This window comes from Poeciliopsis prolifica, unplaced genomic scaffold (genome assembly GCF_027474105.1).
Source record: "Poeciliopsis prolifica strain line A6 unplaced genomic scaffold, Auburn_PproV2 SCAFFOLD034, whole genome shotgun sequence".
Taxonomy (NCBI): domain Eukaryota; kingdom Metazoa; phylum Chordata; class Actinopteri; order Cyprinodontiformes; family Poeciliidae; genus Poeciliopsis; species Poeciliopsis prolifica.
The window spans coordinates 6,257,642-6,270,314 of record NW_026562409.1 but is presented as its reverse complement, the minus strand read 5'-3'; the positions used below and the strand labels follow the sequence as shown (position 1 = coordinate 6,270,314).

At 40.0% G+C, this 12,673-nt stretch overlaps 1 protein-coding gene across 1 annotated transcript; it reads left to right on the top strand.

Moving 5' to 3' along the window:
• The first annotated feature begins 260 nt into the window (after window positions 1–260).
• Window positions 261–11,430, top strand: stk17al (serine/threonine kinase 17a like). The gene is made up of 7 exons (XM_055052184.1): window positions 261–595; window positions 3,735–3,947; window positions 7,197–7,341; window positions 7,869–7,995; window positions 8,100–8,148; window positions 8,785–8,964; window positions 9,780–11,430. The coding sequence occupies exons 1-7, from the start codon at window positions 501–503 to the stop codon at window positions 10,060–10,062; spliced, it is 1,092 nt and encodes a 363-aa protein (XP_054908159.1). The 5' UTR covers window positions 261–500; the 3' UTR covers window positions 10,063–11,430.
• Window positions 11,431–12,673: the final 1,243 nt, after the last annotated feature.

Here is a 12,673-nt window from a genome sequence, read left to right as displayed (position 1 = left end):
TAGCTAAACTATTGGCGAATTTAAACTGATATTATCTTCAGTTTAGTTTTAGTTTATGTAGCAACTGTAATAAACCAAACAGTAAAAAGAAGAGCCTTACGTCAGTTTACCTGCATCGGTAAACACCTTGCCTCCATTCGCCAGCTGACTCTCGGGTCCGCCCACAGTCAGCTGTGATTGGCTTTGTAATGCGGCGCGTCAGGAACAGAGGCTGGTTCCTCACGAGACGTTTATTTCCCCGTATCATAGTAGCAGTCAGACTCAGTTCACAGATACAGTGAAACACTCATGCCAGCAACATCTTCTCGGTTGGGACCAACCTGGATAGCCTCCCGGTGTTTTCACATTTATTTCTGTGGCTCAAGCCCACTCGTTTTTTTTATTATGCGAGCTGTTAGTTGAGCTGAACCGAAAATCGTGTTTTTTTTCCCCTTCATGTTTGTTGCGGAAAGGAGAGTGTTTATTTCCAAGGAGCGACTTCAGTGCCAAACTCAGCAGCAATGAACAAGAACGGGATTGTGACCGAAATCCACACGAAGACAAGAAAAGAGCCGTTCTCTACCATTTACGAGCTGGTGGGCAAAGAACTGGGCAGGTGAGTTGTTTCTGTTGCGCCTTCTGAACACAACCGCGGCGAAAATCCGTCAGCTGACTCTCTGGCAGTGTAGCCTCAGGGGTCAGAGTTTGAAACAATACATCAGTAATCGAAAATCCTGTGAACATTTTAGATTTACTCTGTTCACGTGCTTGGAAAGCGCGTTAATTGAACATTTATTGTGCCGCATTCTGTCTCGTGAGGTAGGAGCGCTTGGCACCGGGGGCGCGCGCACTACTAATGCGCTTTAGTGGATCTCGGCTTAACGTTTCCGAACAGATTATTGTTGTTATTGAATATTTTAGATGCCTTGTGAAGAAGAATGAAGTTAAAGGGTTTCACAAACTGAAATTCTAGCCCAGATTTCTTACGTCGGCGCTGCTGTCAACATTAGAAGGACACTAATGTTTCCTACTTATGCACTTATTCACTGCATCACTTTGAGGGTTACTCTTCAGCTGTTGTAGTATGCCCACGTTTGTGGTTGAATATTGTGGTTGTAAAAGTTTCAGATCTCTTGAGGTGGCCATCGGATTTATGCTAAATAATTGTTGTCATGGTAATCAACAGTTTCATGCAATAAGACAATCCCCAAAACACAAATTATTGGTTGTAGTGCAAACTTAAAAATATGTTCTTGACAGTTTACACTTCCTGTTTCTATCAAGCTTTCATTAGATAACCTTGTTTGTCTTTCATCCTTATGCCTATCTTCCAAGCTTAATGCAAGATTCTTGTTTGTTTCAATTAGAATTTGTTAAATGTAGATTTGAAGAATATCTATAATTTTTTATTTCAATATCTTTGTGAGCAATATAACATTAGCAAAGGACTGCTTATATAGGAGATATAAAATTTCAGATCCCTGTCATTCAATTTGAAAAAAAAAACATATTTGATAGACTTATCCTGTTCTTTATGACTATATCTCTTATCAAGATCCTAGTCCCAGTTGTATTGTCATAGTTACTGTGCTAATAAAGAGATTTATGAGGTAATTTGGTTAATCATACTATTTTCAGTATTAGTATTGCAACTTCATGTTGTGTACCCTCCCTTCAGACTGTTGGTACTCTGATTGCTAGGAGTGGGTCAGTTTTGCTTTCAGACTCTGATAACTGTGACACCAACCACTGGTGGCCTCAGGTTGCCCATGAGGTACAGATTAGAGAAACCTCTAAAACTCCTTCCGCTTCTCATGATTTCAACCCAACAACATCCTGAGATCAGGCCCCATAATCGCATTAGGTCAAGGAATGTATGCAGACACAGCAGGAAATCAAGTGTAAAGTCTGTACATTAATTTGTTCTCCACATTAGAGACAGGTAGTGTCTGTTTCAATATCTCCACAGTTGCCTTCCTTTAACCATGTTCAGTTAAAGAAGCCATGGGGCTCAGTGGCTTTTCTTTCAAGCTTCATCATCCTGCTTTAAGTTATGAGATTGAGTCAAAACCAGGAACAGGAACTGCTCGTCTGCATGAGAAACAGGAATCTACAAGCTGCAAGAGCTGTCATTTCACATCTGACATGAGTCAGTGACCTGCTAAGGGAGACAAAGCACAGACGCAACAGAAAGCTGATTTCATGGTCAAAGTGCCTAAATCTCTCAAGTGGAGGAAGGGGAATTAGTTTTGTGTTACTGTAAAGATGGATAACAATTGTTTTAACAGATTCTGTTGGAAGATAAATCTAAAAGTTAATAGTTTCCTCTACATAATGGCAACTTTAAATGTCAGGGTTTAAAAATTCCTCGTACGTTTGGAAAAAATTAAAATACAATGAGTGAAGCAAAACTTCTCGTTGAAGTATTACCTAAATGTTCTGTGCTTCTGAAACATGAGTGTGAACATAGCCAGCTGGAAGATGGCCTTGTTTGGTGACCTCTGACCTGCTGTCAACCTTTGAAAAGGCCTCCTGTTGCTCTTTTATGTTTCCACTTGTCAATTCTTTTCAGTCCATATGTAGTTCCCAGCCCACAGATCTGAACTTGGCTAATTAAGTGTAAAAAGGCTGTGACGGCTTTCGTCTTTTTCACGCCGAACGGTGACACATCACCATTCTGTGTGCCTGGTTAACTACACAAGGGATGAAGAGTCCGGGCCTCCCAGCAGCCCGGATAAGAGCCAACACAGAGCTAAGCCAGAAGAGTTGCTGTTTTTGGTCAGGCGCATAGTGGTCTTGGGTTAAAACTGTGGGAATTTGTCTGAAACCATGCTGACTGGTGTTTTCATTTATATTCATTCCTGCTCTTCAACTGTTCACATTCAACTCTGTTTTCACAGAGACTCAGAGTTATTTCTTGGACATAGATGTTTACAGTGTAGTGTCCACTTTTTTGCATGCTTATAACACTCCAACAGACCTAGAGCAAATTACCCACTGTCTGATCAGGGTCTGGTGGGTGGTCCTGGTCTGGAGGCTGCTGTTTTTAGCTGACTGGTCAGCTTTTGTATGACTTGTCAAATGAGAATCAGTCTCTTGCTAAGGGTCTGGGCGGAGGCATCAACACTGATCCATTTGTCTCTGCTGCTGTCAGCTGGGAAGAAAGGGAAGTGGACAAGGCCTTATTATCAGCATGGGAGGGGACGGTGGGTAATTGTGTCAGTTTGACACTTGGTGGCAATTTTGCACACATCGGACGTCCTGCCGCAGCTGTGGGTGACCCTTAGTACCTTCTTTACTTCATGTGCTGAAAAAGTTATCTCAGAATTTATTTTATTATCATTCAGTCGGGTGTTTTCTATTTTCATTATTTGGATTTCCAGCAACTCAATTGTTGCATTTTTGTTGTACTTATACACTTATCAGGTCCTTGCCCACTTTCAGCAGCACTTGCCAAAAGTTTTAGGCTTATCTGCCTTTTGTCAGACCCTTCTGAAGACTAAAGGCAAGGGAGGAGAATAAGAAAATTCAACTGAACATCTGATTCTACCCTCTTAGCAGAGCATAATGGCAGTCAGTGACAGTCTGTGCGTTCAAATGATGCTTCTGAACAGCCTTATCTTTGTGTCAGTCCAAAGTCCATCCTTTTGTCATGCATAAATTCATAACCTGCTTCATTGGAAACAATCACTCATTGTCATTTGTCTGTCTCTTCGCTAATCACTCCCTTCATATCTCCCCTTTTTGGTTCCCAGGGGAAAATTTGCTGTGGTGAAGAAATGCACAGAGAAGGCAACGGGAAAGCAGTATGCTGCCAAGTTTCTGCGAAAGAGACGAAAGGGAGCAGACTGCTGCATGGACATCTTCAACGAGATAGCAGTGCTGGAGCTGGCCAAGGCCAACCCATATGTGGTGGGACTGCACGAGGTCTACGAAACCACCTCCGAAATTATCCTCGTTCTGGAATGGTAAGTCAGCACTTTCAAACTGTATAAAAAATGCAGAAACCCTACATAAGTGTTTCTGTTTGCAAACAAAGTTGTCCCTCCTTGTTCTACTGTTGATGAGATGGATGCTATAGTCATTTTCTCAATAATTTATCATTTCAGAAAAGCTGCAATCTAATGATGCGGCTTTTCATCACTTAAGATCAGAAAATCTCTTAATCGTCGGCCAACAAAAGCATCCTTTGTCTGGTTGCTCACCCAGTTTCGAGTTGATGTGAAAAATGTTCCTTTTTAGTTGATCTTTACGTCAGAGCACATTTTGTCATGCAACATCCTGTGCTTTGCATGGGCATAGCTTCTGGGTTTGTTTGTGAATAGAGACATGCGTCTAATATGCAGCCTTGAGTTATTGTTGCATACAGTCTCCCTCATATGGAAATTCTCTGTGGTTATTCGCTCTTCCTGCTTTACCATATCAGGTTCTTGCTGTGGCAGATGACAGAAACTGTCACTTTAAATGCTAATGCTGCAAAAGTGCATGTGTAAATGACTTGTTGAACCACAGATTACTCATTTAAAATTTGCTGATCAGTGCTTAAGGCAGTGTTCTGGCCTCAACTACACATGGGAACTAGCCAGACATTGACACTAAAACAGATTAATCCTACTGGCTGTCTGGTTGCTGACTGTTTTGATTGAATGATGTAAGATGTGACTGTCTCTTGGCTGCTACGATGACATTGTGCAATTAGAATTCGGAAAGGCTGCTTTGTGGACGGATTACCTCATTTGACTCATTATAGATGGCTAACGTACCTTTTTACAGTACTGCTCAGTTGACCAAACTGAAGCCCTCACTGGTCATTCCCATCCCAGACATGAAATGCTTCTGCAGAACAAAAGCTGCTCTGTGGCAGCATTTCACTACTTGAATCAAGTGTGGAAGGGGAAGTAACACCACAGTTCAACTCCCCCTGCCTGCAGAGAAAACATAACAGTAGGTCAGTCAGCATAGGTTCTCAGTTACCCTTACTGCACACAAACAATATCATAATACTCAGCAGCAGGCCTTTTAAATGTCAGACACCATCGCCTTCCTTGCACACAAGGTGTCAAACTGCTGTAACGCTAAAGGTGAAACCCATAAACCAGTTCGAAGCTGCATTTCTGAAGTGTCTAACCTCATTTTCAAGAATTGCAAACCATTTTCCATTTCCTGTGGCTTTAAATGTAAGTGTCAAGCGAGGCTACCAAAGGTTGCACAGCCCCATGCTTGTTTAAGATGTCGTGCATGCATTCATGCACACGTCACAGCCACAACCACATCCTTGCCAAAGACAAAGAAATGCCAAAGGCTGATTTCTGATAACCTGAAAGTGCAAGCTGTGTCAGTTCCAAAGAAACCTGCAGCAAGATGATGACAGATTTTACAGATTGTCACTTTGATGACAAATGACTTCTCAAAGTTACTTTTAGCCACTAGATCTCCCAGTCATAGTGACGTAGCTTTTCATTTCCTTTACTTGTGCACATACCTAAAACTTTATCAGCTTTTGTTCAAATCACACAAACTTAAACTAATTATAGTAAATTAAGGATGTAAAATATGCATTGCTTCAGTCTCTTATTTCTTAAAAGTAAATCCTTTCATGTTTCCTTTAAATGGTCTCCTGTTTTTTATTATTTTTTTCTTAAATATCAGTATGTGACATAACACCGACCTCACTGGACTTCAACTGAACCATTACCGGCACAAAGTATTGTCCGGGAAAGTTATCCAACTGTAAGGTTATCCTTGGTGACACTGGTTGGCAGGGTGCTGATGAAAATGAGTGCCTAAGCTTAGTGGTCTGCCAATATTGGCTTTGATGAAATGGCTTCTGCTGCAGATTATAGCAGAGTTAGTTTTTTCTTAACAAAGTCAATAACTTATTTTCCTCTGTCTCTTTTCCTCATCATTGAAACTGACTTCAGGCTTTTACACATTTTCCCACTGAGTTAGACACTTTTGCTCCCAAAACAACATCAAATGCGTTTAATAGCTTTCTTGGAAAGAAGGAAAACAAAGCGTTCTTGGTTAAAACATGTTGCCTCTATTGAATTTAAGCAAAACAGACTTTATCGAGATAGGAAATTCCTAGATAGTTCTCTGCTGACAGCTTTATGAAGGCAGTGAAGCACTTTGTTCTTTCAGGTGCTTAGCTGTTGGACTTTGAAAGTACTTGCACTAGAAATTAACGTTGACAGATTTAAGTTTAGTTTTGGAAACTGTGACTCAGGAAGAAAAAAGGTTTTCTTCTTGCCACTGATGTCAAAAATATTCAGTGAAATTGAAGCATGCAGACTGGAATTGCATCCAGTTGGTGTAGAAATGAAACAAATGTCAGTGTAAACAGTTTAGCTGCTTTGAGAACTTTCATTATTTATGGAGGTCAGATGTTTGTTGATACAGTTAAAATCAATAAACAGTTTATGAATGGCCATGGCATGTTATTTTACCAAATTTGTTAAAAGTAGAGGCCAAGAAAGAGACAAGAAAATAATGGTTATGTAACATCGTGCCCAGAGCTTGCTCCTAAAGCTTTCCCTCTGAGGATGAAAAGTATGTGTGCCTTCTAAATCCCCAGCACATGGTTGTAGTTTTTTTTGAGAGGGGAGACCTTTCAGCTTGAGGTTCTGATTTGACTAATCTTGGGTATCTAACATAAATCCACTATGTCTCCACTCTACTTAACTGTGTTGCACAAGAACACCAAGAACCATCAAGAATCTGACAATTTCTGCCTTGAAAACTTTGAGTCCAAAATTATTTATTTAGCAAACAAGTCAGCAATTTTGCAGACTGAGGTTACCCTACCCCCTCTTTATGACTTCATGCAGGTTTAACATAATTTCCTTTTGTATTCACCAATGTTCTAGGCTTTGATTAGTTTTGCATTGTTGGCCTCTGCTTCTTCCTCCTATTTTACTGAACTCAATAGCTATATATCAGGCTGTAATAGATCTTATCCCAGCCTCTTACCTCATGTAACATTCTTATCTCAATCATTTTTTTCGCAGAGTAGGAAGGTACACTCACAGGCAGGATGCCTAAAAGGTTATTGATTTATGTTCAGCCCTCCTATATGTGTAGATGTGGACGAACTTTGATCTTTAAAACCAAAGTACAGTAATGAATATAACTTTTGCAGAAATGTAGGTTCCTATATGTTGCTGGTAACTAATGTAATTCATTTATTCCAATGTTTCCGTCTTGTGCTGTCGCTGCAGCGCTGCAGGTGGGGAGATCTTTGACCAGTGCGTGGCTGATAACGACGAAGCCTTCACAGAGAAAGATGTGATACGACTAGCCAAGCAGATCCTGAATGGAGTCGCCTTCCTGCATCGAAACAATGTTGTCCATCTGGATCTGAAAGTAAGGACACAATTTCTAGGACATGGGAGGACAAATTATGCCCTTGAGGCGCACAGTGAGAAAGAGGGTTTTTCTGTTATGCAACCAGAGCTCATTCGGTGTGTAGTGACTGTGTTCGTTTGAGGAATGAGTTCAGTGGTCTTAACATAGCTATTGTTTAGTTCAATGCATTCAGCCTTATTTTGGTTTCTCACAAAACCACACATTCATTGAACTTTACCACTTACCCATCCTCAGAAGTAGACTAAGTTGTATTCACACTTTGATTTTTCCAACCGCTAAACAAGCCTAGTGGTGTAGCCAAGAGGAACCCAACAGGCTCAGTGAATGATCTAAGATCAGAACAGCAGCCTGTAAGCTAATGAACTACACCCTAATCTTGTCAGAAGTGTCTAGGCAGAATACCTTGAAATCATTCACACGGACAGCTGATGACGCTGGCTGTAAGAGCTCAGATCACTTCAAGTGTGTATATATAGTGATTATGTAACAGAACTTTGCCTAATCTTTGTGTGTTTTTTCTCCAGCCCCAGAACATCTTGTTGACCAGTACCAAACCCCTGGGGGATATTCGTATTGTGGACTTTGGCTTGTCCAGACGGATGGACAAGATCACAGAGGTCAGAGAGATTCTGGGTACCCCAGAATATGTGGGTAAGTTCTGGTGTCAGCTTTTAAGTTCTCAGATTCGCATGTATCTGTTCACATTTGAGGCCTCATAATTCATGACTAATTGGGTTTGTGCTTCTCATTTTCAGCACCAGAAATCCTGAACTATGAACCCATCAGCATTGCTACAGATATGTGGTAAGGGCGCTACTTTGCTAATTTATTTTAATACAATGGAATACATACATCACTGATTCAGCATGAATAAAAGAATTAAAACATTGTCAGGCTTGCAAGTCAAAGAGGTAATGCAGTCATTTGATTAGAGTTTAGTTTTTAATGCCGTAGGCTATTAGCCTTCGAAGACTGAAGGTTCGAAACCCCTGCCATACAACAACTGTATTCGGATACAAAATGAAATATCTATTAGATAACTGGTTGAAGAATAGAATTTAATTATAACTTTTCTTTTCTTAAAAGGCGAAATGTTCAAGCTTAATGTTGGAAAAATCCTTTGAATAATTGTAAAATCCAATACGGCTGGCTGCCTTGTACATAAAACTTTGTAAAAATTGTCATGAGACAATTTTATTTGCACTTTTAGCAGTTTTCTGTTTTGATGTTTCAAAATGTGGGAAAATAAGTTGGTATTTCCAGTAGTGTTTAGTTTAGACAACATTTTGCAAATTCTTCTGTGTTTATCAACTTGGTGCAGGATCATGGTTAGGATCATGGCTCAAAGGAAGTCAGGCAGATTAGTCATTGTGAATTGTGTGAAACCATGTAAGAAGACAACTTTGCCCCATAACATCCTCCTTCCTCTTTCTTTTCCAGGAGTATTGGGGTCCTGATCTACGTCATGCTGACGCACGAGTCTCCATTTCTGGGTGATGACAAGCAGGAGACATTCCTCAACATTTCCCAAGTCAATGTAGATTATTCGCAGGACACATTTGAAGGGATCTCCTCCCTGGCAGTTGACTTTATCAAGTCCTTATTGGTGAAAAACCCCAGGTGAGGATTTTATTTGCAAACAATAATTTTTTATGTGTATGGAAGCATTTTATTTCTTCCCTTTAGGCATCTAGTACTGTTGGTCTGGCTTCTTTGAATTGAGTGGCAGATTTTCTCTACAGCAAAATAAGAATTGAAAATATTCCTTGGTTGTGCAATTGACTTAAAGATGAAGTTAATCGGATTCTTTGAGCTGAATCAATAATCTGCTTCTATCTGCATCACCTTAAATGGATTTTCACACCAAGGAAGTGAGTCATGTTCGCAACAAGCAGAACTACACGCGTGAAGTTACGTGATTCACATTACTGTGGGACAAAGTCATTTCCTCTTTCCGCAAATTCTATCTACAAACTTGCATCATTTACAAAAAAATTTCATTTTATTTATTTGGACACAAAATTAACATCCTTGCAAGTCTGTTGAAAGAAAAGAAAAAGTTCTGATTAACCTCACTTCTACCCTAATTAGACTGCTCCAGCAAAGAGGCCTTCGTTTGCAGCTGTAATTTGTCTGTCTCACGGCCAAAGCCACAATCTCGAGTCAGTATCATTTAATTGCAACCACTAATCTGTTGCAATAGGGGGGAAATGCAAGTTTTTCTTATGATTTTGGGTCTTAATGAGACAAAGGGAACAACATTTTTTAGAGCTGAAAGTACTGTTTATGTGGTTTTGCAAAACCAGTGATGAAAAGGAACATACCCGACGTCTGAGAGAATTGATTGAATTCGGAAGACCCAGGCCATCCAATGATTATACAAACTGTTTGGGAATTTCCACTCATCCACAGTGTTATTGTGTTTGTGTGTACAGGAAGAGAGCCACGGCAGAAGAATGTCTCAATCACCCCTGGCTGAACCCCCAACCCCCCTCCCACCAGCACCTCCACGCGATGTCGGCCTCCTCGCTCGACGAGCCCGAGATGAGCCAGTCGGAGTCGGAGCCCGAGAGCCCGGCTCCCTCTCCGGAACTGGCCTTTGAATCGTTCCTCATATGCCCGGTTCAGGGCGAGCTGAAGACGGGCCGCCATGCCTTCTCCTTCAGCGAGCCTCCTTTCCGCACGCGGTCCGAAATAAAGCAGGAGCTGATATGCTGACCCAAGTTTCACTTGCGGTGACAGACAAGATGGATCCAAACTGAACGGAGCAGAGGCTGAGGAGCCAGGGAGCCTGCAGCTGCAGGGCCGTGCTCTGCGGCTGCTTTACGCCTGGCTGCCTTTACTGCTGTGATGTCTTTGAGCTGAACTATTTGTGGCTTCATACCTCTGCCTGTTTTTGTGTGACTGTGCTTTTGAACGCATTTGGAAAAACTGCACAGCAGGAGAAGCATTTGAGGACGGACGAAGCAGAAAAAATGTGGGAGATGACACACAAGGACCTTGTTGCACGACTGCACCGCTGCCTTAAGAGTGACAGAACTGAACTCGGCTGCACACTGTCCCCTGCACTGGTTTCTTTTGACCTATCCAGCCTATTGGACTGGGTTGCAGTTCTTTCGTTCTTCGCGCATCAGAATAATTTATCCCTCTGTTGACTTGTAAATACTTTCTCTGCAATCCTTTGAAGACGGTAAAGAACTGAAACCTGGTTCTATTTAAAAAAAAAAGGAAATGCAACAGAGGGCAGCACCTATGCTGAAGCCAGACATGAAATGTTGTTTTTTTAATGTTTATTTATGTTTGACTCATCTTGCCTCAGCCCCTTAATATTCAAGCCACATAAATGCCTGAGATTATGGCTGATATAGTAGCATTCTTATTTTTCAAGACAATCTTGAGCACATTTTTATTTTGTTTGTTGAATTAAAGGCTCATGAAGCACAATCCACTGTTGCACAGTGTACTGTACAAATAAACAGTTTTTCATCCCTGTTTTTCCCACATGACCTTAATGTGCCATGTTTTTTTGTTTGTTTTTTCAGTCACTCTTGTTAAATTCAGTTCAACCTTATGTTTTGGGCTTTTGCACAAGATGTTTTGTACCACGATGCAAGGTTGCTTCTAGATTCATGCTTTTTGTCCAAGAAACCATAGAAGTCTGAGAGCATCCGATTATTTAATATATATATAGATATATCTATCTATATATATAGATAGATATATCTATATCACTATATATGTATCTATATAACTATATATATGTATCTATATAACTATATATATATATATATATTAGATATATAGGTATCTATATATATCAAAACTAAGAAAGTACTAAACTATATTGTGAGCTATAAGAATTAACCTGAAAAACAAACAATTTTCCACCAGTTGTCAACGTTTAGCATCAATACGATATTCCTTTTTCTACAGTAACTTAGATTCATTCCTGTTTTCCTTTTTGAATTTCAGAAAGGTTTGCATTTGTCCTTGTGGACATCATGTTAATATAAACACATGTTTGTTATGGCATGCATTGCGAAATGTACTAAGAAAAAAAGAAAATACATGTGGTTTTGTATCAAACACTGTTGTCATATACTTATTGAAATAGATCTATATTTAATTTTCAATTAACTAAAGAATTGAAGCACCTTATTTGTATAGGACAGGTCATCAACCTTTACAATTCAAAGTCAATATTTTCTCTTCCTTCTGCTACATTACATTTATCTTGAGTCGTAAAAACTACTTGACCCCCTTTGATTAAACGTAGCTTATCAAGTTTATACATGCAATATAACATTTAATTGTCTTGGAACAGTGAACTTTTGCATATATATTTCCTTGAATTAGACATTCAACACAACTGGCATGCGGTCCTGATGTCAAAACATTACAACATTAAATTAACTCTTTATAGTGAGAATAGAGCAGAATTGCATAGAGAGGCAATGGCCAGGCTAGGATAACTCTACAATGTCTAATGTAATAGAAAACTTGCTATTAGACTTTTTATTACTTTCAAAATAATGCTCGGTTTACTCTGTATTAATTAGCCCAATGTATTAGGAACCACTCTGCAGAGACTAAAGAGACACGTCCACATCGACATCTTGAGGTCACAGACCTGTTAGACAACATAGGACATTTTCTATAGTGTCAAAATAAGTACAGCACCGATGTCATCATAGAGAAGAAAAAATAGAACTGTAAATGTCTGCAACCTGATCAGAACAGATCTCTTATAAAAAGTCACATTTGTTGTTTCTGGGTTCTCTTAACTTCCTCCCACAGTTCAAAATCATCACTGTTAAATTAATGGGTTAACCAAATAAGACCTTAGTTACTTGTGAGTGTGTGCATGCCTGGTTACGGGTCCTGTGTCACCTTTTCATAATTTAGTGGCCCGGCTCAGGTGCACCTGGACTCTCGCCCAGTTACCACCAGAGACAGGCAGACAACTGGTAGCTCCAGGGATCTATAGTCGGGTAAAGTCTTAGTGCTAAGTCTGGAAATTTGGATGAAACATGAAAATACAAGCAGAGATCTGCATGTGTGCAGGAAAACATGCCATTACACATTTCACTACATCACTCATTATAACTGAGGGGGGTTTATGTTAAAGCACACAAGCACCAGAAATATGCTATAAAATACCTCAGTTTGCCCTTCTTTGAAAATGAATAAAAATTGAGATAAATAAGTAAACATCCATTAAAAACTTAATCAGGAAGTCTGTACTGCATTTCATACATTTGCCAACAAACATAACTGTGAGGTCTGGACTAAGATGAGCTAAATTTTTCCTTGCCACTTTGGCATCGCT